This window comes from Crocuta crocuta, unplaced genomic scaffold (genome assembly GCF_008692635.1).
Source record: "Crocuta crocuta isolate KB4526 unplaced genomic scaffold, BGI_CrCroc_1.0 scaffold1079, whole genome shotgun sequence".
Lineage (NCBI taxonomy): Eukaryota > Metazoa > Chordata > Mammalia > Carnivora > Hyaenidae > Crocuta > Crocuta crocuta.
Genome location: NW_027529995.1, coordinates 535,257 through 563,052, shown reverse-complemented (window position 1 = coordinate 563,052; position 27,796 = coordinate 535,257). Strand labels below are relative to the sequence as shown.

Sequence of the window (27,796 nt, the reverse complement as noted above, 5' to 3'; positions counted from 1 at the left end):
TGTGTGTGAAATTAGCATTAAAATAAGGCAAGGGATGCCTGGATGGCTCAGTCGTTTAAGTGTCTGGCTACTGATTTCGCCTCAGGTCATGATCTCATGCTCGCTCTCACTCTCTCTCAAAATAAATAAATAAATAAACATTAAAAAAAAAGACCGTATCAAGTTCAAACTAGAAACTGGAGGTAGATTGCGATGATGGTTGTACAATATGGTACATGTACTAAAAGCCACTCAGTTATATGCTTTAAAATGGTTAATGGGTGCCTGGGTGGCTCAGTCAGTTAAGCATACAACTCTTGGTTTTGGCTCAAGTCATGACCTCAGGGTTGTGAGATCAAGCCCATGCTCATGCCGAGCATGGAGCCTGCTTAAGATTCTCTCTATCTATCTACTGCTAATGCTCTCTCTCTAAAAAAATAATAAAATATTTAAAGTGGTTGATTTTATGTTGTATGATTTTTACCTCCACTAACTTAAAAAGATACATAAAACACACAAAAAGTTTTATATTTCCTTAGGTACATGGATGTACTGTGTCTATAAATGCATAACTAATTATCCAGGACACCCTCCAAGCTGGGAGTAGTAATTATGTCAAGAAGGATTGCCAAGGGATATTTTATCTTGAAATGTATGAATTAAAAAGAAATTATTTTTAATAGAAAATGTAAGTTAGTCTGTGCATGGTATAAATTCTGGAGGAAGAGCTTTGGAGGCAAAGATTCACTTTCTACCTTATATGTTTCTGCATTATTTTAAATGTTAGCAACAGAGGTACCATTTTTATAATAAGAACAAGAAATTGAGCAAGGAGAAGAGAGCTGGAAGCTGGGGGCCAGAGGGGACTGATGAAATAAAGACCAAAGCTCGTGGTCTGTGATCTTACCTCTTGGCCCCATCTGCTGCCATTTTGCAAATACCTGCAAAAGTGTGAACATAAATGGGGCCAGCAGGGTTTCCCAGGGACTTTGAAGAAGGAGACAAATCCAGGGTATTCTGGCAACAACCCACCCAGGCAGGATGGGGAAGGGGAGAGACTAACAAGGAATAGCAGGATCTGGCACCTTGACCATGGCCACCTGGCCCGGATGGACTGAACCTCAGCGCACTGGCCATGCCCACAGCCTGTGGATCGCTTCTGCAGAATCCACAAAATGGATGGATGCCTGATGCCAGCACCAACAGCTGAGTGCAGTGATGGAGACCTTTGAGAGACTGATACCAGCTCTCTGCTCACCCAGACTGACAATCATTAAAGGAAGCAACAGAGTCTGCTCCAGAGGACTTTTCACATGATGGAAAATGCTTGTGTGGCTGACAAGAGAGACAGAACCTCCGAGACACTCCAATGGCCAGTACCATGGCCATGAGGATGAGCGATCACAGGAGGACTCAAATACACATAAACAGGAGCCAGAGACAGTGCACAGCCCAACAAGCAGTAGGCACCTAGCAAACCCTCATGCAGAAAAATGAATGCTAAAGCGCATGCTGAAGCTAGAGCCACAATGGCCTTCCAGATCCCAAAGGGTTCCCGGCATCTCTGCATCACCTGCGTCTGCACTTCCGGTCCCAACCCTGAATCTGGAATCGCAGCTTTCTGTGAGCTCCCAGGAGACCTGGCTGCACAACTGCATTCTTACACACGGCAGGGCAGATCCAGTTTTTGTGGGACCTGAGGCCTATATAATTTGGAAGGCCTACTTTAAGAAAAGGAATACAAGATTATAGGCTTGAAATTCACATGTGAATAATGAAGGACAAATAAAGAAATCACAACAAATTGTAAATCCTCAAAAGTTGGCAAATACCAAAACACAGCATCACATATTTATTAGCTCATCTTTTTGCAGCATAACCTTTGATTACTTCTGCATATGATGATTTTGCAATATCACTTTTGGTAGAAACTTGTTTATTATAAATACTCAGGATGCATAAAGTGTGATTTCTCATGCTGACTTACACACTGTTCATAGCAGCTCTGCTAGTTGCTGCACTGAAATCACAGGAATTCTGATCAACTCCCTTTCACAAAATTCACACCAAAATAAGAGAAAAGTATGGCATGTTTATAATGGCCTCACTGCATTAGCAGGTATATTCCCATCAAGACAGAACCTCAGTTTTAATCAGGCATCAGTGAGAACAGAATCTTCTAGTTATGGTTTTACATGTCTAATAACAGGAAGAACTTTCTACAGAGCAGCTTTTATCTCCAAACTTTTTAAACCTTCCTTTTCCTCCCCCGCCCACCTACTTCTGGTGCCTGGCGCTGTAGGACATGTTCATATCACCGTAGCAATGCGTGTCGCCGCATTTTCATACCACCACACAGTAACTGGTAAGAGCCTTCCTGGAAGCCATGTCTAGCAGAATGGCTGGCAAGGATGTATCTATTCCCCGCGGCGACTGTGAACCACATAAATCTGTCTCATTTAACCCAAACTAAGTATGCATATCTCAGCTCTGTTTCTCCTTAGTCATGTCCCAAAAGAGGCCGCAGCCACCACACCACTCAGTAGAAGAGTGACAGAGGGAGACAGACAGGGGGAGACGAGGCCCTCTCCATTGTACTAAAGGGTCTTGCTTTCACAAATTTTACGTGAAATCATACTAGCCTGTGAACGCACTGTTTGGAGGCCCTCCCACGGGCTCTGACACTTAAGCTTCTGGAAACCCAACCTGGCTAGGAGTATTCCTAAAGTAAAACCCCTTACTTGAAGGAAAGTTGTGTGAGTCTAGTGCTGCCGCCAGCAGGAACAGAAACAAGTGACTGTAAAGTGTAGAAAGGGCAAGACTTAAGAGGCCAGTTGGGTTTGAGAAATATACTGCAAGCAAGAGATAACCACAGGCACCCAAAATGATGGGAATCAACAAATGAGGGGACTGGTCACTCCATAAGGAGACTTGAGCAAGAGGAGAGGAGAGAGATGTGGCAAAAATGTGGATGGATAGGACCTAATGAGGGGGGAGCCCTCTGTGCAGGTGGGCGGAGTCTAATGAAGGGGGTGACTAACAGTTGAGGGCGGGGCTAAAGACTAGGGTGGCCTAACTGATAGATGAGCAGACTCTGAAGACCAGGGCCATGGACACACAAAATGTGAGTACGGCCCACTCAGAAGGGGTCTGCCTGGCGGATAATGAGCACTGATGAGTGGGAGACTGGAAATAAGATGAATGGGCCTAGAAATGGGACGGCAGGGCCACCTGTGCCAGGCCCCCTTTCTTCCCAGCACCACAGATAGGGACAGAAATGGGGGGATACCCCACTGAGCATCTCCCTGTTCTTCCCTCCCCTGATCAGTTACAGAACGCAGCCATAAAGATTCAGTCATGGTGGCGTGGCAACATGGTGCGCCGGACGTTACTGCACACAGCACTCAGGGCCTGGGTCATCCAGTGCTGGTGGAGGTCGATGCAGGCCAAGATGCTGGAGCAGAGACGGCGCCTGGCACTAAGACTCTACACCTGCCAGGAGTGGGCGGTGGTGAAGGTGCAGGCACAGGTTCGGATGTGGCAGGCTCGCAGACGGTTTCTTCAGGCACGCCAAGCGGCCTGCATCATCCAGTCTCACTGGCGCTGGCATACCAGCCAAACCCGGGGCCTGATCCGGGGCCGCTACGAGGTCAAAGCCAGCCAGCTGGAACTTGACATCGAAATCCTCTTGACCTCGGGCGCTAGAAGAGCCAAGGAGACTGGATCTCTCTTCTAATAAAGACACTTACTGAGCACAGTCTTGCTCTTTGGAAATTAGACCCATAAAAGAGGGATCAGCCCACCCCAGAACAGGCTCTGATGCCTCAGCCAGCCTGACCCCAGCTCTCTCCACGAGTAGGGTTAGGCATTGGGCTTTATTTTTCTGTAGCCCCTCCCCAGGTATCTCCATTCAAGGAAGGACACCAGAGAGTCAGCTGCAGCCAGAGCCAGCTGGGAAGGCCAGGATTCCGCAGTCCTGTGCTAGGCAGGGTCCTCAAGGCCAGTGCAGTGTTTGACAGGGAGCCAGGAAGACAGGGCACCAAGCTGAGCAACAGCAGGACAGGCGCTGTGTCTCAGTGGGGGGTAGTCAGCCAGAGCCAGCCTCTGGGGAAGACCAGGCCAGGAGCCCAGGAGCAGCAGCTGTGCCTGCTGCTTCCACCACCAGGGACTGACAGACAAGGTTTCCCTTCCCTCTGCTGGCCACTTCCTGGGAGAACCAGGCACTGTGGGGGAGGGGAGAGAGAGCCCAGGAAGGTGGGGCTGAGGAAACAAGCAAAGGGAGTCCAGGGGTGGACAGGGGGAAGGACTTCCCCTATGCCACTGGAAGTCATTGGTTTAGGGAAATGACCTCTAAATGTTACCACATCCTCAAAGTAGCTGTTCTGGCATCCCCCCAAGATCCGCTGTATTTGTTCCAACCCTTCCACAGATGGCCACGCCCCCTGCTGGGCCTGCCTCAAGGGGGAGCTGATGGGCTCTGCCGGCTGAATTTCTTGCTAACTCTCAGCACCCAGGCTCAGCCCTCTGTGTATTCGGCGGCTCTCACAGCCTCTGCTTGGATGCTCAAGGCCTCTCAGATATTTGTCTCTGAACTTGCCTCCCATAAGCCTGAGGCTCGTAACCCTCCCCAGGGGTCTGCAATGGGTGGCCTTACCCGAGAGGTGGGAGGTCCAGCTGAGGAGGTATACAGAAATCAGAGGACCTCAGGGGCCTTGCTTCCCCTCCCCTCAAGGGTGTGTGTGTGTGTGTGTGTGTGTGTGTGTGTGTGTGTGTGTGTGTGTGTGTGTGTGTTTGGGCTCAGGAGAGGGTGTCCCAGAACAGCCATGGCAGAGGTGGGGATTCAAGGATCAGTCTGACACCCACTGCCTCCAGTAGCTGTTGGTGGCAGTGACGCAGCCAGGTAGCATGCTCTTCCAAAGGAACTGCTTCAGGAGCTTTGGACACAGCTCTTACCTGCCTGTCTCGCCAGAGCGAGAGGGAGGAGACTCGCCAGGCCTGCATGCTGAATATGGCAGAATTCTGCATGATTATCCCTTTAGGCACCACCCCTGCAGTGAGAGGTGGTTAAAACCCAGGCTGGCAAGGCTTTATGTCTTGGATTCTCAACCTACACTGGACATTGGAATCCCCTGGGACACAAAACATACCAGTGTCTGGGCCCACCCAGAGATCCTGCTTTAACTGGTTTGCGGAGAGACCTGGGCATTGAAATTCAGTGTGCGGCCGCAATTTGGAAACCGCTGAGTTAAGCCCTTCCCAGCCCAGGTAATATAGCCCACTAGGCCTGTGTGGTCCTACCTGGGGATGGTGATGCAGAATTCCAAACTGCTCACCAGGCTCAAGGTAATTAAGGCTTTCCACTCTGTGATGAGCCAAGAATACAAAGTAAAATGGGGATTCAGAGGGAGAGCCCCTTTGGTGGAAAATTCTTGGAAGCAGGAAAACACAGGTAGCTGGGGCTGGGATGGGGAGAGGCTGTTGGGGGGGAAATATGTAGGGCCTCTTGTCCCCAGAGACATGACTCCAGGAATATGGCACCATTCATGTGTGAGCAGTGGAGACTCAGGGACCAGCCCAAAAAAGGCCAAGCTTCATCCAAGGTCTTAAACTACCACCTTGGCTCTAATGGCCTGGGGTCTTGAGAACTGGAGGTGGGCTGGACCTGTGGGTGTTGAGCAACAGAGAGCCTGAGGCAGAAGAAATGAATGAGACAGGATTGGAGTCCACAGAAGGGATCCCCTTTTGCATCTGGGTCTGTGGCTAGAGTTGGCCTGGATCTGTGGAGACACCCACAGCTCCTCAGCAAAGGTGAGGCTGTAGGTGGGGTTTTCAGGGGCAGGCCTCTCAGACCCTTACAGAACATCACAGACCTTCCCTTCTATTCCCCACCATCACTGTGAATTGAGCTGGAGAAGGAACTCTCCCTGAGAATACACTGAAACACTGGAAGTGGGGATGGAGTGTGGGGGGAGGGGGAGATGCTTGTAGCCTTGGGGCAGGAGTGGTCCTAAGCACACTCTGGGGGACTCTGTATCCCCATTCTTGCTCTTTCCCCAAGTGAATTGTGCCCTAAGAGATATTGCCCGAGGCCTGATCAACAAAGAAATATACTGACCTTCAGACTGCCCCAGCATACTGGATCCCTAAGAAGACAGTTCAGCAAGTAAGGGCCCATCTCCTACTGGTCGCTTCCAGCTCTGAAAAAGGATTCCCAGATGGCATTTCATTCTTGCTCCCAGGATGCCCACCCCATGCTCTCAAGCCCCTCACCTGATACATCTCCGACCTTAGTTCTGATCCCACTATTCAGGGTCTCCATCCTGCCTTGTCTTCTTCTTCTCTCTGTCCCACATGGCAAACCCAAAATGAGATGGCACTGTGCAATTGCAAGATTTACATTACAGCTACAGTAATCAAGATAGTACAGTATTGTTGAAAGAAGAACTAGATCAATGGAACAGAAGAGAGAGCCCAGAAATAGACTCACACAAATATAGTCAACTGAACTTTGAAAATGGAGCAAAGGCAATCCAATGGAAAGTTTTCTTTCAATAAATGTTGAAAAAATGACATCCACATGCAAAAAAAGTGAAGCTAGACACAGACTTTATGCTCTTTACAAAATTAACTCAAAATGGATCACAGGAATGTAATACTCTGACAGCCATGAAAGAAAGAATCGATAAGCTGAACCTCATTAAAATAAAAGCTCTGTTCTGCAAAAGACAGCGGTTAAAAGAATGAGAAAAGAAACCACAACCTCAAAGAAAATGTTTGCAAAAGACACAGCTGATTGTTATCTAAAATATACAAATAACCCTGAAAACTTAACAATCTTCATTAAAAATGAAGAAAAGATTGAGCAGACACTTCACCAGAAGAGGTACACATGGCAAATTAGCATATGAAAATATATTCAACACAATGGATTATTAAAGAATTAAAAAGTAAAACAATAATGAAATAACTGTACACATCTATTAGGAAGTGAAAAATCCAAAACACTGACAACACCAAATGCTGGCTAAGATGTGGAGCAACAGGAATGCTCATTCAGTGTTAGTGGGAATGCAAAATGGCATAGCCACTCTGGAGGAGAGTTTGGTGGTTTAATACAGAATTAAACATAAGCTCCCCATATGATCTAGCAATTCAGCTTCTTTGTATTTACTCAAGTAAGTTGAACACTTATGTCTACACAAAAATCTGCATATGAATGTTTACAGCAGTTGTATTCATAATTGTCAAAAGTTGAAAGCAACCAAGAAGACTTTCCAATGGGTAAAGTGATAAACTTACTGCAGTACATCCATACCACGATGGAATATTTAGTGATAAAAAGAAACAAGCTGTCAAGCCACAGAATGACATGGAGGAATCTTAAACTTAAATCTGAAAAGGCAACATATTGCATGATCCCAACTATAAGACATTCTGAAAAAGGCATACTATGGAGACAGTAAATGGTTGGCAGCTGTCTGGTGGAGGGAATGAGGGACGAACAGTAGCATTTTATTCTGTATGATACAATAAATGCAGATACATGAAATTGTCTATTTGTCAAAAACCATAGAACTACACAACACAAAGTGAGCTCTGATGTAAACTATGGGCTTCAGTTAATAATAATGCAGCAGTACTGGTTTGTCTATTGTAATAAATGCACCACGCTAATGCAAGATGTTAATAATAAGTTAAACTGTATGCAGCAGGATGAGGAGCAGGGAGCCCATGGGAACTCTATTTTCTGCTCAAATTTTCCATAAACCTAAAACTGCTCTAAAATGAAAGGCTGTTAATAAAAAATAAAAGGCATAATGACTAGAACAAAAGTACTAAAGCTGTATGCATTTGTACATAGAAAGTCATAAAGTACTCAAACATCTACTTTAATATTTCACTTAGCATAATACCCTCCAATTCCATCCACATTGCTGCAAATAGCCAAATTTCATTCTTTCTTGTTGCCAAGTACATATGCCTTTGTATATATGAACCACATCTTCTTCTTCTTCTTTTTTTAATATTTTATTTATTTCTAGGAGAGAGAGAGAGAGACAGCATGAGCAGGGGAGGGTCAGAGAGAGAGAGAGGGAGACACAGACTCCGAAACAGGCTCCAGGCTCTGAGCTGGCAGTCAGCACAGAGCCCGACGCGGGGCTTGAACCCACGAACCGCGAGATCATGACCTAATCGAAAGTCGGACGCTCAACCGACTAAGCCACCCAGGTGCCCCGAACCACATCTTCTTTATCCATTCCTCAGTTGATGGGTGTTTAGGCTCTTTCCATAATTTGGCTATTGTTGAAAGCGCTGCTATAAATATTGGGGTACATGTGCCCCTATGCACCAGCACTCCTGTATCCCCTGGGTAAATTCCTAGCAGTGGTATTGCTGGGTCATAGGGGAGTTCTACTGTTAATTTTTTGAGGAACCGCCACACTATTTTCCAGAGCAGCTATACCAGTTTGCATTCCCACCAACAGTGTAAGAGGGTTGGTTCCCGTTTCTCCACATCCTCGCCAGCATCTATAGTCTCCTGATTTGTTCATTTTGGCCACTCTGACTGGTGTGAGGTGGTATCTCAGTGTAGCTTTGATTTGTATTTCCCTGATGATGACTGACGTTGAGCATCATTTCATGGTCTTCCTGGAAAAATGTCTATTCATGTCTCCTGCCCATTTCTTCACTGGATTATATATTTGTCAGGTGTGGAGTTTGGTGAGTTCTTTATAGATTTTGGATACTAGCCCTTTATTTGATATGTCATTTGCAAATATCTTTTTCCATTCTGTCAGTTGACTTTTAGTTTTGTTGTTTCCTTTGCTGTGCAGAAGCTTTTTATCTTGATGAGGTCCCAGTAGTTCATTTTTGCTCTTGATTCCCTTGCTTTTGGAGATGTGTCGAGTAAGAAATTGCTGTGGCTGATGTCAAAGAGGTTGTTGCCTGCTTTCTCCTCTAGGGTTTTGATGGTTTCCTGTCTCACATTCAGGTCTTTCATCTATTTTGAGTTTATTTTTGTGTATGGTGTGAGAAAATGATCTAGTTTCATTCTTCTGCATGTTGTTGTCCAGTTCTCGCAGCAGCATCTGTTAAAGAGACTGTCTTTTTTCCACTGGATACTCCTTCCTGCTTTGTTAAAGATTAGTTGGCCATACATTTGTGGGTCCAATTCTGGGTTCTCTATCCTATCCCATTGATCTATGTGTCTGCTTTTGTGTCAATACCATACTGTCTTGATGATTACAGCTTTAGTAGAGGCTAAATTCTGGGATTGTGATGCCTTCCGCTTTGGTTTTCTTTTTCAATATTACTTTGGCTATTTGGGGTCTTTTGTGGTTCCATATGAATTTTAGGATTGTTTGTTCTAGACTCGAGAAGAACGCCAGTGCAATTTGATTGGGATTGCATTGAATGTGCAGACTGCTTTGGATAGTACTGATATTTTAACAATATTTATTCTTCCAATCCATGAGCATGGAATGTTTTTCCATTTCTTTGTGTCTTCTCCAATTTCTTTCATAAGCTTTCTCTAGTTTTCAGCATACAGATCTTTTACATCTTTGATTAGGTTTATTCCTAGGTATTTTATGGTTCTTGATGCAACTGTAAATGGGATCAGTTTCTTTATTTCTCTTTCTCTTGCTTCATTATTGGTGTATAGAAACGCAAACGATTTCTGTACATTGATTTTATACCCTACAACTTTGTTGAATTCATGTATCAGTTCTAGCAGTCTTTTGGTGGTGTCTGTCAGGTATCCATGTAGAGTATCATGTCATTTGCAAAAAGTGAAAGTTTGACTTCATCTTTGCCAATTTTAATGCCTTTTATTTCATTTTATTGTCTGCTGATGCTAGGGCTTCCAACACTATGTTAAACAACAGTGGTGAGTGGACATCCCTGTCATGTTCTTGATCTTGGGGGGAAAGCTCTCAGTTTTTCCCCATTGAGGATGATATTAGCTGTGGGCTTTTCATAAATGGCTTTTATGATGTTTAAACATGTTCCTTCTATCCTGACGTTCTTGAGGGTTTTTATTAAGAAAGAATGCTGTATTTTGTCACATGCTTTTTCTGCTTCTATTGACAGGATCATATGGTTCTTATCTTTATTTTATTAACGTAATGTATCACATTGATTGATTTCCAAATATTGAACCAGGCCTGCAGCCCAGGAATGAATCCCACTTGATCATGACGAATAATTCTTTTTTTATGCTGTTGAATTCGATTTGCTAGTATCTTGTTGAGAATTTTTGTATCCGTGTTCATTAGGGATATTGGCCTGTAGTTCTCCTTTTTTGTTGGGTCTCTGTCTGGTTTAGGAATCAAAGTAATGCTGGCTTTGTAGAATGAGTCCAGAAGTTTTCCTTCCATTCCTATTTTTTGGAAGGGCTTGAGAAGGATTGGTGTTAACTATGCTTTAAATGTCTGGTAGAATTCCCCAGGGAAGCCATCTGGTCCCGGACTCTTATTTGTTGGGAGATTTTTGATAACTGATTCACTTTCTTCACTAATTATGGGTCTGTTCAAATTTTCTATTTTTTCCCATTTGAATTTTGGTAGCGTGTGGGTGTTTAGGAATTTGTCCATTTCTTCCAGGTTGTCCAGTTTGTTGGCATATAATTTTTCATAGTATTCCCTGATAATTGCTTGTATTTCCGAGGGATTGGTTATAATAAATCCATTTTAATTCGTGATTTTATCTATTTGGGTCCTCTCTCTTTTCTTTTTGAGAAGCCTGGCTAGAGATTTGTCAATTTTGTTTATTTTTTCAAAAAAACAACTCTTAGTTTCATTGATCTGTTCTACTGTTTTTTGTTTGGATCCTACATTATTTATTTCTGCTTTGATACTTTTTATTTCTCTTCTTCTGCTGGGTTTGGTTTCTTTTTTGTTTTTTTTTTTTTTTTACTGTTCTGCTTCTAGTTCCTTTAGGTGTGCTGTTAGATTTTGTATCTGGGATTTTTTTTGTTTCTTGAGATAGGCCTGGATTGCAATGTATTTTCCTCTTAAGACTGCCTTTGCTGCATCCCAAAGGGTTTGAATTGTCATGTTTTCATTTTCATTTGTTTCCATATATTTTTTAATTTCTTCTTTAATTGCCTGGTTGACCCATTTGTTCTTTAGTAGGATGTTCTTTAACCTCCATGCATTTGGAGGTTTTACAAATTTTTTCATGTGGTTGATTTCAAGTTTCTTACCATTGTGATCTGAAAATATGCATGATATAATCTCAATTCTTTTATATTTATTGAGGGCTGTTTTGTGACCCAGAATGTGATCTATCTTAGAGAATGTTCCCATATGCACTCAATAAGAAAGTATATTCTGCTGCTTTAGGATGTAAAGTTCTAAATATATTTGTCAAGTCCATCTGGTCCAGTGTGTCATTCAGGGCCATTGTTTGTTTACTGATTTTCTGTCTAGATGATCTATCCTTTGCTGTAAGTGGAGTATTAAAGTCCTCTGCAAATACCACATTGCACATCTGCACAAATACCAAAGATTGCTTATCTTTGTGATTGTTTAATACATTTGGGTGCTTCTGAATTCAGTGCATAGACATTTATAATTGTTAGCTCTTCCTGATGGAAAGACCCCATAATTATTATATAATGCCCTTCTTCATCTCTTGTTACAGCCTTTAATTTAAAGTCTAGTTTGTCTGCTATAAGTATGGCTACTCCAGCTTTCTTTTGACTTCTAGTAGCATAGTAGATAGTTCTCCGGGAGTGGGATATTTTTATTTTTATTTTGTTTTATTATTTTATTTTATTTATTATTTATTATTTTATTATTTATTATTTTATTTTATTTTATTTTTTAATTAATTAATTAATTAACTTTTTTGGGGGGGTGGGATATGTTTAAAGAGCCCTTAAGAGTCTTAGATTCAAAGACACAGAAGGGTTGAAAGCAAAAGGATGGAAAGATAGATTCCATGCAAATAGTAAACAAAAGAGCTGTAATGACTGTACTACTATTATTTTTAAATGTCTATATTAAAAAGAAAGAACTCAGGGCACCTGGATGGCTCAGTCAGTTAAGTGTCCGACTTTGGCTCAGGTCGTGATCTCATAACCATGGGTTCAAGCCTTGTGTTGGGCTCTGTGCTGACAGCTCAGAGCCTAGAGCCTGCTTCAGATTCTGTGTCTCCCTCTCTCTAACCCTTTCTCTGCTTATGATCTCTCTCTCTCTCAAAAATAAATAAAAACATTTAAAAAATGAAAAAAAGGAAGATTTCTAACTATATTTTATAGGGCTAGAAACAGAAGAGCAAACTAAACCCAAAGATAGCAGAAGAAAGAAAATAATAAAGATTAGGGTGAAGATAAATGAAATAGAGAATAGAAAAACAATAGAATCAACAAAACAAAAAAACTGGTTCTTTGAGAAGATCAAAATTGACAAAAGTTTAACTAGATTTACCAAGGAAAAAAGAGATAAAAATAACTAAAATAAAAAAAGAAAATGAGTCCATGACTATTGATTCTAAAGATAAAAGAATTATACCTGAGTGGTGGGCTTGCTGCCACAGACCCAAAGCAGTCCTGCCCACCTGTTGACCTGGCAGGAGCTCTACTCAGTGCAGATCCACCACTGCAGATCCAGAATCAGCCCCATCCATCCATCCATCCATCCATCCATCCAGAAACAGCCCCATCTACCTGTGGATCAGCACCCAAACTACCCACAGATCCCAGCAGCAGACCCACCAAAAACCAGAGCAACAGACCTATTCACACTCTCCATCATTAGGCTCATCCATGGACACTGCCAGCCAGTGAGCATAAAATCTCTGAATTTGTCACATACAAGGGAACTTCTATAAGACAAGTATCAGATTTATCAGCCAAAACTTTGCAGGATAGGAGAGATTACAGAAAAAGGAAAAAAATGTCAACCAGCAATACTATATCCAGCAAAACTGTCCTTTAAGAATGAGGTGGAACTAAAGACTGCCCCAGACCAACAAAACCTGAGGGAGTTTGTCACCATTAGAACATGTCTTATGAGATATACCAACAAGAGTTCTTTAAGTTGAAATGAAAAGACATTAAACAGGAACATGAAAACATATGAAAGTATAAATCTTACTAGTAAAGGTAACTATAAAGACAATTACAGAATACTTTCATGCTGTAATGGAGGCATGCAAATCACTTTTAACACTGGTGTAAAAGTTAAAGTACAAAAGTATTAAGAATAACTATAAACAGGGGGACCTGGGTGACTCAGTCGGTTAGGTGTCCAACTTTAGCTCAGGTCATGATCTTGCAGTTTGTGGGTTTGAGTTCCGCATTGGGTTCTGTGCTGGCAGTTCAGAGCCTGGAGCCTACTTCACATTCTGTGTCTCCCTCTCTCTCTGCCCCTCCCGACCCACACTCTGTCTCTCTCTCTCTCAAGGATAAATTAAAGAAAAAAAAAAAAGAATAACTATAAACAAAGTTGTTAATGAAAGGACAAATTTTTAAAAAGGTAAAATCTGACATCAAAAACAAAATATGTGTGATGTAGAATTTTTATATATGATTAAGTTGTTACAGCTTAAAATAGACTGACATACCTATAAATTGTTTGATGTAAACTTCATGGTAAGCACAAAGGAAATAACCCAAAGTAGGTACACAAAAGATATAAAGAAAAGAATCAAAGCATATCACAACAAAAAAATCCTGTCAAATCACAATAAAGACAAAAAGAGAATAAGATAGGAATAGGAGAAATATAAAAAAAGACACAAAACAATGAACAAAATGACAAGAGTAAGTCCTTATCTATCAATAACTAAACGTAAATGGACTAAACTATCCAGTCAAAAGACATATAGTGGATGAATGGATTTAAATACAAGGCCAGGAGCACCTGGGGGGATCAATCAGCTGAGCATCCACTCTTGATTTTGGCTCAGGTCATTTCCAAGCTCAGTTCCTGTCAGGTTCCACGCTGATAGAGCAGAGTCTGCTTAGGATTCTCTCTCTACCTCTCTCTGCCCCTCCCCCACTCAAAATAAATAAATTAATTAAAAAAAAAGAAAATCCTTTAAAAAATTAGGTAAGAAATAAAAACCAAACCAAACAACATGCTGTCTATAAGTCACCTTAGATTTAAGGATACACATAGGCTACACGTGAAGGGATAGAGAAAGGTATTACACACAAATGGGAACCAAGAGAGCAGAAGACTTTAAGTCAAAACATGTCACAAGAGGCAAAGAAGGTCATTATATAATGATTAAAGGGCCAATTCAACAAGAATATATAACAGCGTGAAATGCGTGTATACCGAACGTCAAAGCACGTAATTATACAGAGCCAATGCTGGCAGATACAAATGGAGAAATACACACCAGTACAATAAAATGATAGGAGACTTTATTTATTTATTTTTATGTTTTATTTATTTCTGAGAGAGAGAGAGAGACAGCGTGAGCAGGGGAGAGTCAGAGAGAGAGGGAGACACAGAATCTGAAGCAGGCTCCAGGCTCTGAGCTAGCTGTCAGCACAGAGCCTGATGCGGGGCTCGAACCCACGAACCGTGAGATCATAACCTGAGCTGAAGTCGGACGCTTAACTGACTGAGCCACCCAGGCGCCCCGATAGGAGACTTTAATACCCCACTCTCAGTAATGGATACTCATCCAGATAGAAAATCAATAAAGAAATAGAACTGAATAACACTATATGGCTCTAACAGGCCTATGCAAAACATTCTCGCCAACAGCAGCAGCATATTCATTCTTCTCAAGGGCACATTTTTCTCCAGGATAGATCGTATGCTAGGTCACAAAACAAGTCTTAATAAACTTAAAGAAGAATGAATCATTCCAACTATCTTTTCCAATCACAACGCAATGAAAATAGAAATCAATAACAGAAAGAAAAGGGGGAAATTCATTAATATACAGAAATTAAACAATAAACTCTCAGCTGTTGAGCCAAAGAAGAAACAGAAAAGGAAATTAGAAAATATATTCATAGACAAACAAAAGTGAAAATACCTTATACCAAAACTTACAAGATGTAGTAAAAGCAGTTATATGAAAGAAATTTATGGCAATAAGTGTCTATCTAAAATAGAAGATCTCAGGGGTGTCTGGCTGGCTCAGTGGGTAGAGCATCTGACTCTTGATCTCAGGATTGTGAGTTCAAGCCCCACACTGGGCATGGAGCATAATTAAAAATAAATAAATAAATAAATAAAGAAGATTTCAAACAACCTAACTTTATACCACAAAGAACTAGAAAAAGACCAAACTAAACCCAAAATTGGTAGAAAGAAAAAAAATAAAGCAGAAATAAATGAAACAGAATAGAAAAACAATTTAAACATTGATGAGATTAAGGGTTGACTGACTAAGAAAAAGAGGATTCAAATAAATTGTGAGTAAAAGAGGAGACTTTACAACTGATGCTACAGAAATAAAAAGAATCCTAAGGGACTATTATGAAAAATTATATGCCGACAAACCAGGCAATGTAGCAGAAGTGAAAAAATTCCTAGAAACACATAATCTATCAAGACTGAATTGAGAAACAGAAAGCCTGGATAAATCAATAACAAAAAGGAGGCTAAAGAAGCAATTAAAACACTCCCAACAGCAGAAGACATGAATATACATTTTTCCAAAGAAGACAATCAGATGGCTAACAGACACATGAAAAGATGCTCAACATCACTCATTATCAGGGAAATGCAAATCAGAACTACAATGAGATACCTCCTTACACCTGTCCGAATGGCTAGAATCAAAAAGACAAGAAACAACGGGCGCCTGGGTGGCTCAGATGGTTAAGTGTCTAACTCTTAGTTTGGGCTCAGGTCATAATCCCATGGTTTGTTGGGCTGGACCCTGTAGGGCTCTGAGCTGACAGTGTAGAGCCTGTTTGGAATTCTCTCTCTCCCTCTCTGTCTCTATCTCTGTCAAAATAAATAGATAAACTTAAAAAAAAAGACAAGAAACAAGTGTTGGTGAGGATGTGGAGAAAAACGAAGTCTCATACACTTGTGGTGGGAATGTAAATTGGTATGACCACTGTCGAAAACAATATGGAGGTTTCCTAAAAAAAAAAAAAAAAAATTAAAAATAGAATTACTATCTGATCAAATAATTCCACTACTGGGTATTTACCAAATATGAAAACACTAATTCTAAAAGATACATGCACTTGTATGTTTACTGCAGCATTGGAAGCAACCCAAGTTGTCTACCAATAGATGAATGGATAAAGAAGATGTGGTATATATGCACAATGGAATGTTACTCAGCCATAAAAAAGAATGAGATCTTGTCATCTGCAACAACATTATTGGACTTAGAGTATATAATGCTAAGTGAAGTAAGTTAAAGACAAAGAGAAAGAGAAAGACAAGTACTATACGATTTTACTCACTTGTGGAATTTAAAAAACAAAACAAATGAAAAAATAGAGAAAAGAAGAAACAAACAAAAAACCAGACTGTTTTTAATGTTTATTTGTTTTGAGAGAGAGAGAACAAGCAGGAGACGGGAAGACAGAGGAGAGAGAGAATCCCAAGCATACTCCACACCATCAGTGCTGAGTCTATCGTGGGACTTGATCCTACGAACCAAACTGCAAGATCATGACATGAGCTGAAATCAAGTGTCGGACGCTTAACTGACTGAGCCCCCCAGGGGTCCCAAAAAGCCAGACTCTTAAATACAGAGAATAAACTGAAGGTTGCCAGAGGGGAAATGGGGGGTGGTGGTAGGTAAAATAGATAAAGAGAATTAAGAGTACACTTATCATGATGAGCACTGAGTAATGTATAGAGTTGCTGAATCATTGTGGGGAGTGAGAAAAAACAGAATTGTTGAATCATTATGCTGTGCAGTTGAAAGTAATATAACACTCTATGCTAATTATACTTCAATTAAAAAAAAGGAAAGAAAATGTGATATATATCCTATCACATATTCACACTGGAATATTAGTAGCCATAAAAAGGAAGGAAATGCTGTCATTTGCAACACGAATAAACCTGGAGGATATTATGCTAAGTGAAATAAGCCAGACACAGAAGGACAAATACTGCATGATCCCACTTTTATGAGAAATCTAAAATAGCCAAATTCAAAGAGAGTAGAATAATCATTGCCATAATGCTTGGGAGAGGTGGCGGCCAAAGGGTACAAAGTTTCAGTTATGTAAGATGAGTAAGTTCTGGAGATCTGCCATACAACATAGAGCCCATAACGAACAGTACTGTATTGTACACTTAAATATTAGTTACGAAGGTAGATTTTTTTGCCAAGGGCTCTTACCACAAAAGAAAAAAAATTAAATTAGTAAATAAGGAGAAAGGAAGGAATCTTTTGGAGCTGATGGATAAGTTTATGGCCTTGATTTTGGTTATGGTCTCATGGGTATAGACTTATCTCCAAACTAATCATATTGTATACATTAAATATGTACAGCTTTCTGTATGTCATCATGCCTTGATAGAGTGGCTTTAAAAAGAATTATGAGAGAGGCTCTTGGGTGGGTCAGTTGGTTAAACATCCGACTCTCGATTTCGGCTTAGGTCATGATCTCACAGTTTGTGCCGTCAGCACAGAGCCTGCTTGGGATTCTCTCTCTCCCTCTCTATCTGCCCTTCCCCCACTTGTACTCACTCATTCTCTCTCCTTCTCTCTCTCAAAATAAATAAGTAAACTTAAAAATAAAAAAAATTATAAGAATACTATGAACAATTATACTCCAACAAATTGGATCACATAGAGGAATTGGACCCATTCATAGAAACACACAAATTATCAAAATTGACCCAAGGAAAAATAGAAAATATGCATAGACCTATTAGAGACTGAATCACTAATCTAAAACCTTCCAAAAAGAAAAGTTCAGGATCAGGTGGCTTTACTTGTGAATTCTACTAGACATTTAAAAATTAACACCAATCTTTTTCAAACTCTTCCAGAAAACAGAAGAGGAGAGAACACTTCCTAACTCATTCTATGGGGCCAATATTACCCTCATGCCAAAACCAGGTGAGGATGCCACAAGGAAAGAAAACATCCCTTATGAATATAGATGCAAAAATCTGCAACAATATACTACTAAGGCAGCTCCAAAAGCATATTTAAAAGACTGTACACAATGACCAAGTGAGATTTATCCCTGGAATTTAAGGTGGTTCAACGTGCAAAAGCCATCCGGTGTAATAAAACACATTAATAGAACAAAGGGGAAAAATCATACGATCATCTCCACTGATGCAGTGAAAGCTTTTGGCAAAATTCAACATCCTTTCATGATAAAAAAACATTCAGAAAACAAGGAATGGAAGATCTTGAACATGATAAAGGGCAGTTAGGAAAACTCCCCTGCTAACATCATACTCAATGGTAAAAAGACTGACAGCTTTCTCCCTAAGATTAGAAATAAGACAAGGATGCCAACCTTTACCAATGTTCTTCAAAACTGTACGAGAAGTTCTAACCAGAGAAATTAGGCGAGGGAAACAGCATCCAAACTGGAAAGTAAGGAGTAAAGCTATCTCTGTCCACAGGTAACATAATTGCACAAATAATACATATCATACAATTTTTTAAAAAAACTACTAGAAGTAAGAAGTGAATTCAGCAAAGTGGCAGATACAATACCAACACACAAAAATCAGTTGTTATTCCCCAATGTTTATAGCAGTGCTATCAACAATAGCCAAAGTATGGAAAGAGCCCAAATGTCCATCGATGGATGAATGGATAAAGATGTGGTATATATATAAAATGGAGTATTACTTGGCAATCAAAAAGAATGAAATCTTGCCGTTTGCAACCACATGGATGGAACTAGAGAGTACTACGCTAGGCGAAATTAGTCAATCAGAGAAAGACAAATATCATATGACTTCACTCATATGAGGACTTTAAAATACAAAATAGATGAACATAAGGGAAAGGAAGCAAAAATAATATAAACACAGGGAGGGGGACNATAAAGAGAAAGACAAGTACTATACGATTTTACTCACTTGTGGAATTTAAAAAACAAAACAAATGAAAAAATAGAGAAAAGAAGAAACAAACAAAAAACCAGACTGTTTTTAATGTTTATTTGTTTTGAGAGAGAGAGAACAAGCAGGAGATGGGAAGACAGAGGAGAGAGAGAATCCCAAGCATACTCCACACCATCAGTGCTGAGTCTATCGTGGGACTTGATCCTACGAACCAAACTGCAAGATCATGACATGAGCTGAAATCAAGTGTCGGACGCTTAACTGACTGAGCCCCCCAGGGGTCCCAAAAAGCCAGACTCTTAAATACAGAGAATAAACTGAAGGTTGCCAGAGGGGAAATGGGGGGTGGTGGTAGGTAAAATAGATAAAGAGAATTAAGAGTACACTTATCATGATGAGCACTGAGTAATGTATAGAGTTGCTGAATCATTGTGGGGAGTGAGAAAAAACAGAATTGTTGAATCATTATGCTGTGCAGTTGAAAGTAATATAACACTCTATGCTAATTATACTTCAATTAAAAAAAAGGAAAGAAAATGTGATATATATCCTATCACATATTCACACTGGAATATTAGTAGCCATAAAAAGGAAGGAAATGCTGTCATTTGCAACACGAATAAACCTGGAGGATATTATGCTAAGTGAAATAAGCCAGACACAGAAGGACAAATACTGCATGATCCCACTTTTATGAGAAATCTAAAATAGCCAAATTCAAAGAGAGTAGAATAATCATTGCCATAATGCTTGGGAGAGGTGGCGGCCAAAGGGTACAAAGTTTCAGTTATGTAAGATGAGTAAGTTCTGGAGATCTGCCATACAACATAGAGCCCATAACGAACAGTACTGTATTGTACACTTAAATATTAGTTACGAAGGTAGATTTTTTTGCCAAGGGCTCTTACCACAAAAGAAAAAAAATTAAATTAGTAAATAAGGAGAAAGGAAGGAATCTTTTGGAGCTGATGGATAAGTTTATGGCCTTGATTTTGGTTATGGTCTCATGGGTATAGACTTATCTCCAAACTAATCATATTGTATACATTAAATATGTACAGCTTTCTGTATGTCATCATGCCTTGATAGAGTGGCTTTAAAAAGAATTATGAGAGAGGCTCTTGGGTGGGTCAGTTGGTTAAACATCCGACTCTCGATTTCGGCTTAGGTCATGATCTCACAGTTTGTGCCGTCAGCACAGAGCCTGCTTGGGATTCTCTCTCTCCCTCTCTATCTGCCCTTCCCCCACTTGTACTCACTCATTCTCTCTCCTTCTCTCTCTCAAAATAAATAAGTAAACTTAAAAATAAAAAAAATTATAAGAATACTATGAACAATTATACTCCAACAAATTGGATCACATAGAGGAATTGGACCCATTCATAGAAACACACAAATTATCAAAATTGACCCAAGGAAAAATAGAAAATATGCATAGACCTATTAGAGACTGAATCACTAATCTAAAACCTTCCAAAAAGAAAAGTTCAGGATCAGGTGGCTTTACTTGTGAATTCTACTAGACATTTAAAAATTAACACCAATCTTTTTCAAACTCTTCCAGAAAACAGAAGAGGAGAGAACACTTCCTAACTCATTCTATGGGGCCAATATTACCCTCATGCCAAAACCAGGTGAGGATGCCACAAGGAAAGAAAACATCCCTTATGAATATAGATGCAAAAATCTGCAACAATATACTACTAAGGCAGCTCCAAAAGCATATTTAAAAGACTGTACACAATGACCAAGTGAGATTTATCCCTGGAATTTAAGGTGGTTCAACGTGCAAAAGCCATCCGGTGTAATAAAACACATTAATAGAACAAAGGGGAAAAATCATACGATCATCTCCACTGATGCAGTGAAAGCTTTTGGCAAAATTCAACATCCTTTCATGATAAAAAAACATTCAGAAAACAAGGAATGGAAGATCTTGAACATGATAAAGGGCAGTTAGGAAAACTCCCCTGCTAACATCATACTCAATGGTAAAAAGACTGACAGCTTTCTCCCTAAGATTAGAAATAAGACAAGGATGCCAACCTTTACCAATGTTCTTCAAAACTGTACGAGAAGTTCTAACCAGAGAAATTAGGCGAGGGAAACAGCATCCAAACTGGAAAGTAAGGAGTAAAGCTATCTCTGTCCACAGGTAACATAATTGCACAAATAATACATATCATACAATTTTTTAAAAAAACTACTAGAAGTAAGAAGTGAATTCAGCAAAGTGGCAGATACAATACCAACACACAAAAATCAGTTGTTATTCCCCAATGTTTATAGCAGTGCTATCAACAATAGCCAAAGTATGGAAAGAGCCCAAATGTCCATCGATGGATGAATGGATAAAGATGTGGTATATATATAAAATGGAGTATTACTTGGCAATCAAAAAGAATGAAATCTTGCCGTTTGCAACCACATGGATGGAACTAGAGAGTACTACGCTAGGCGAAATTAGTCAATCAGAGAAAGACAAATATCATATGACTTCACTCATATGAGGACTTTAAAATACAAAATAGATGAACATAAGGGAAAGGAAGCAAAAATAATATAAAAACAGGGAGGGGGACAAAACATAAGAGACTCTTAAATATGGAGAACAAACAGAGGGTTACTGGAGGGGTGGTGGGAGGGGGGATGGGCTAAATGGGTAAGGGGCTTAAGGAATCTACTCCTGAAATCACTGTTGCACTATATGCTAACTAACTTGGATGTAAATTTAAAAAAATAAATTAAATTAAAAAATAATGGGGAAAAACATTGCTGAAAGAAATTATAGGAGCTCTAAGTAAGTAGAAAAACATCTCGTGCTCATGGGTTGGAAGACTTAATAATTTTGTTAAGATGGCAATAATCCCCAAAGTGTACTACAAATCCAGTGCAATTCCTATCACAATTCCAATGGTCCTATATACAGAAATAAAAAAAGCAGATCTTCAAATTCATATGAAATTGAATAGTCAAAACAATTTTGAAACAAAAAGGAACAAAATTAGAGGACTCACATTTCCCAATTTTAAAGCTTACTACAAAGCTACAGTAACCAAATTAGGGTTGTACTAGCATACAGATAGATGTAGTGCTGAGACCATCCATATGCAAAAAATGAAGTTAGACTCCTCCCATTATATACAAAAATTAACTCACAATGCATCAAGGACCTAAATATAAGCGCTAATACCATAAAACTCTTAGAAGAAGGCAACGGGTAAAAATCTTCTGGACCTTGGATTTGGCAATGAACGTTTAGGTTACACCAAAAGCATAAGCAACAAAAGGGAATATAGATAAGTTATTTCACCAAAATTAAAAATGTGAGTGCATCAAAGCCTAAAGAAAGCAAAAAGACAACCTACAGAATAGGAGAGAATATTTACAAATCATACATCTAATAATGATCTGGTATCAAACCATCAGCTAAGTGAAAGAAGCCAGACACACAGGATCACATATTGCACGATTCCATTTATATCAATATCCAGAATAGGAAAATCAATAGAGATAGAAAGTAGATTGATTGGCGATTTGCCACAGGCTGAAGGAAGGAAGACTGGGCAGTAACTGCTTAATGGGTCCAGGGTTTTATTTGAGATGATGAAAATGTTTCAGAAGTACAGAGTGGTGTTGATTGTATAACAGTGTGAATGTACTAAATGCCACTGAACTGCTAATTTTAAAATGGTTAGTTTTATGTTACATTAGTTGCCTCTTTAAAAAAATGTATAGACCAACCAAAAAAAAAAAAAAAAAGGAGAAAATGTTCACAAACTTCGGGCAAGCAAAGATTTCTTGGACAGATCATAAAGGTACTAACCATACGCCAGAGGGAAGGGGGGCAGGAGAGTGGGCAAAATGGGTGAAGAAGAGGGGGTGACAAAGGCTTCCAGTCATGGAATGAGTAAGTCACGAGAATAAAAGGCACAGCATAGGGAATATAGTCAATGTACTGTAACAGCATGTCTGGTGACAGATGGCAGCTACCTGTGGTGAGCATAGCAGAACATATAGAGAAGTTGAGTCACTATGCTATACACCTGAAATTAATGTCACATTGTGTGTCAGCTCTACTAAAATAAATTTAAGGCACTAACCATAAAAAACTGATAAATTGTACTTTGGCAAAATTAAAGTCTTTGCTCACTAATGGAGTAAGATTAAGTAGAAGCAAAGCTACAGAATAGGGAAAAGGTTCATAATACATTTATCCAATAAAGAACTCATTCTGCATATATAAAGAATTCCTACTAAACAGTATTAAAAAAATAAATAGTCCAATAAAAATAGACAAAAGATCTGAAGTAATTCAAAAAATAACATACAGGATGGCTGAAAAGAACATGAGAAACTGCTCAGTATAATTTACCACCAGAGAAATACAAATTAAAACCACAATAAGGGGGCACCTGGGTGGTTCAGTCAGTTGAGTGTCTGACTTCCACTAAGGTCGTGATCTCATGGTTGGTGATTTCAAGCCCCATATTGGACTCGCTGTTGTCATCCCAGAGCCCGCTTCAGATCCTCTGTACCCCACTCTTTGCCCCTCCCCAGCTCACTCTCTCTTTCTCTCTTAAAAATAAACATTAAAAAAAAAAACAAAACAGTAAGATGCCACTACATACCCACTAAGTTAAAAGGACTGGCAAGTGGCAAACAGTATCTGGGATATATTGGTGTAAAATGGCATAGTCAAGCGGTGCCTGGGTGGCTCAGTCGGTTAAGCATCAGACTTCAGCTCAGGTCATGATCTCCCAGTCTGTGAGTTCAAGCCCTGCATCAAGCTCTGTGCTGACAGCTCAGAGCCTGGAGCTGCTTCAGATTCTGTGTCTCCCTTTCTCTCTGACCTGCCCCCTACTCACATTCTGTCTCTCAAAAACGAATAAGTGTTTAAAAAAAAATTTTTTTTAATGGCACAATTCACTGGAGAAAACCATATGGAAATTTCTAATAAAGATTAAAAAGCCCTGACTCTATGACTTAGCCTTCTACTCTTAGGCATTTACTAGAGAAAGTTGAAAACTTATGTCCACACAAAGGCTTGCTCAGAAGTGTTCATAGTAGATGTATTTATAGTAGCTTTAAAAATTGGAAATATTCCAATATACATCTACAGGAGAATGGGGAGCAGAATTACAATGTATTTGTACAATTGAATACTACTCAGCGATAAAAAAGAAGCAAAGATTTGATTCTCACAGCAACATGGATGAATCACATAAACAGATTTAGAGGAAAAAAGTCAGACACAAAGGGGTACATATGGTATGATTCTATTTATATAAAACTCTAGGCAAAGCTAGCTAATGGTGAACAGAATCAATGGTGATCATCTCTGGGAGGACGTGGTAGTTACTGGAAAAAGGGCAAGGGGGAACTTCAGGAGGAATGAGAAAGTTCTACATCTATATTTGGGTGATGTTTATATGGGTATACACGTTTGTCAAAATTCATAGAATCGTACCTCTAAAATCTGTGCATCTTATAGTCTGTAGAATACTGTTCAATATTTGCTTTATTTATTTTTAAAAAATATTTACTTAGAGAGAGAGAAAGACCGTGAGTGGGGGAGGGGCAGAGAGAGAGGGAGACACAAAATCAAAAGCAGGCTCCAGGCTCTGACCTGTCAGCACAGAGCCCTACACGGGGCTTGAACTCACAAACCATGAAATCGTGACCTGAGCCGAAGTCAGGCGCCCAATCAACTGAGCACCCAGGTGCCCCTCAATTATTTGTTTTAAAATCAGACAAACCTCAAACTTCCCTACAGCAACCATTCAAGGCTAGAAGACAACAGAGAAATGCCGACCAAGCTCTGAGAGAAAGTGTGCGGACCACGAAGAAGGTGGTCTAAGGTACAGGCTGCCAGTGACAAAGCAAGTGAGTGCTAGGGATGTCCCCTACCGCGTGGTGACTGAAGCTATGCTGCTGTATGCTATACAGGGAAGTCAAGACAGTCATCCCAAGAATTCTTATCACAGGGAAAAAAGGGTGGTTTTTTTTTTTTGCTTTTTCTTTTCATTGTATCTCCATGAGATAACGGATGCTAACTAATTTTTTGTGGTAATCACTGCACAGTATGTGTAAGTCAGACCACTCTGCTGTCCACCTGAGACTTAACACAGTGACACGGGTTGACTGTATCAATAAAACTGGGGAAAAACGAGCTATGTTTTTAAAAGTTTTTTTTTAATGTTGTTTGTTTGTTTATTTATGAGAGAGAGAGAGAGTGAGCCGGGGAGGGGCAGAGAGAGAGAGAGGGAGACACAGAATCTGCAGCAGGCTCCTGGCTCTAAGCCGTCAGCACAGAGCCTGACATGGGGCTCAAACTCAAGAACCACGGGATCACGACCTGAGCCGAAGTAAGAGGCTCAACGGACTGAGCCACCCAGGCTCTCCTAGAAAGTGTCTTTTCTTTCTTTTTTTTTTTTTTTAAAAAAAAGAAGAGCCTGTTGGGTGGAAAACTGGTCGCGGGGGGCACGGAGGGTAAGGAGGGACGGAAGGAATGGCCAGGCCGTCCCAGACTGGTAGGTGGCAGGTTTAATAAAGCAAACTGACTTACAGGCTGGTCCAGGCTTGTGTCTGACCCTGCGGGAACCTGAGGCCTCAGCGGTCGGGTGTAGCCCATTCAGAAGTTCTCAGCGCCACGCTGCTCTCTCAAGGCTTCCTGCTTGAAAATGGCTCCCGCAGTGGGATCGTGCGCTGCTTGCACTTTCCAGGGACAGGGGAGGGGCGAGGAGCCTCTGAGGCCCGGATCCAGGGATCCAGCTCGTGGGTCAGCAGACGGCGGCCACGTGCCCCCGGCCACTTCCTCCAACAGCGCCTTAGTGGTTTGCTGGGTGGGATCCTGGAATAGAAAAAGGAATGAGGGGAAAACTAGGAAATCTGAAACAACTATGGATTTTTAGTTAATAAGAAGGTACCAATACTTTCCCATTAATTGTAACAAATGTACTATTTGTTACTAATTTACTAAAGTAAAATAATATCTGGGTGTGGGGCTGATGGGAACTCTCTGTTATAAATCTGTCTTATAAATCACTTTTAAAATTAAAAGGATATAAAAATGAAATAATATAAAGTTGTAATTTTCAAAAAAGAGCATGGACCCCAAATATTAAAACCAGTCCATTTTTATTCAAGTAAAAAGAGGAAAATACCCCCATTATTAATCTGGGTGATAGTTTAAGTGTGTTTGCTTTGTGAAAAAAATGCATTGAGATCTACCTCTATAAATTGTATACATTTTTCAATAAAACACTTATTTCAAGTCTGTATAATGGGTATATTAATAAAATGCACCTAACATGGCTACTGGATTAAATGAAACAAGCTAAGTGCAATATGTACTCTTATACACTTAAATACATATTCTCTATATATATGAGTGTCCAGAGCACAGTAAATACTCAATTAATGTTGTATATTATTTTAATTAAAAGGATAAAAGTCCCCTGGATTTACATTTAAAAATTCTGGAGGGGGTGAAAGGAAAAGAATAGGCATATATATGAAAAAATATTGGCCAGAGATTGATAATTCTAAACGGTAGCTAACGGGTTCGTGGAGGCATTCTACTTTTTATATGTAAGTAAAATTGTCGTAACAAAAAGGGGAAGTAATAATTAGAGACAAAGGGATCTTTTAATTAACATGAGTTACATTAAAGAGGCACCTGGGTATCTCAGTCAGTTAAGTGTCTTGACTTCTCTCAGTTCATGATCTCATGGTTTGTGGGTTTGAGCTCCATTCAGGCTCTCTGCTGTCAGCACAGAGCCTGCTTTGGATACTCTGCTCTCTCTCTCTCTCTGTTCCTCCTCTGCTCCTACTTTCTTCTCTCAAAAATAAATAAATATTTTTTAAAAAGATGAGTTACATTAAAATTTGGTAAAATAAGCTAATAAGACAAAAATCTTTGTAATAACATTCATGGAAAGTGGGGGGAAAGGACATTGTCAGATATAAAAGAACTCAGAATATGGGGACCATGAGCCTTCCATGAAAAAGAAAAACTGCTTAATAAAATTCCAACAGTTAAAAGTGAAATCAAAAGCTGGAACTCAAAGGGGTACCTGGGTGGCTCAGTTGGTTAAACATTTGACTCTTGATTTCTGCTCAAGTCATGGTCTCATGGTTTGTGAGATCCAGCCCTACATGGGGCTCCTTAATGGCAGTGTAGAGCCCACTTGGGATTCTCTCTCTCTCCCTCTCTGTCCCTCCCCTTGTGCTCTCTCTCTCTCAAAATAAATAAATAAACTTTAAAAAATGTTTGAGCTCAGGAATGAGGACGCAGAAGAGGAAGGCAGCAGGCTGTGGATGCCTTGGATAAAGAATGAATGTAAAATAACTAAATAAATTACTGTTACCAAACACAATTTAGACGAGATAAAACTGGACACTGTAAAACTACTAGCTAATGCTAATGTTCTCGGTTTCTCAACAAGGGATCAGTCAATATGGCCTACAAGGAAAATGTGGTTAATAAAAACATAATGATGTTGAAAGGCCACCAGAGTGGGTTTTAGATGTTGTGACCAAGAGGCTATCCCAGTACCCAGTTTATTTTGCCCAGAGAAAGGATCCATCAGAGGGAGTTCAGCATCCCAGGGCCCTCAGATGCCCAGACACAGCTTCTCACACCACCGTACCTGAAGGATGAGAAACAACGTGAGTGTAGAAATGCGAGGGCCAGGCGTGGCGTGGCTGAAGCACAAACACCATGTGAGCCACCTGGCGCCTGTGGGCGTCTGCCTCGGTGCGACAGTGCATGGTGACAACTTAGACAACAATTCCCGGGACAGGTGCGGCATGCATGGGGGAGG

At 40.3% G+C, this 27,796-nt stretch overlaps 2 protein-coding genes across 4 annotated transcripts in view; one reads left to right on the top strand and one right to left on the bottom strand.

Annotated features, from left to right (window-relative positions):
- LOC144231003 (IQ domain-containing protein F3-like) overlaps nucleotides 1-25,654 on the bottom strand; it is a 65,172-nt gene extending 39,518 nt beyond the window's left edge. For 2 of the 3 annotated variants that reach the window (XM_077763381.1, XM_077763382.1), the window contains exon 1: nucleotides 25,537-25,654. In XM_077763381.1, the coding sequence (XP_077619507.1) occupies nucleotides 25,537-25,602 (66 nt within the window). In that variant the 5' untranslated portion in view covers nucleotides 25,603-25,654. The remainder of the gene's footprint in view (nucleotides 1-25,536) is intronic. The other variant, XM_077763383.1, reaches the window with a different exon arrangement.
- On the top strand, nucleotides 3,046-3,736 carry IQCF6 (IQ motif containing F6). Its single transcript, XM_077763390.1, has 2 exons — nucleotides 3,046-3,103; nucleotides 3,308-3,736. Exons 1-2 carry the CDS (start codon nucleotides 3,089-3,091, stop codon nucleotides 3,713-3,715), a joined length of 423 nt encoding a protein of 140 aa, XP_077619516.1. The 5' UTR covers nucleotides 3,046-3,088; the 3' UTR covers nucleotides 3,716-3,736.
- Nucleotides 25,655-27,796: the final 2,142 nt, after the last annotated feature.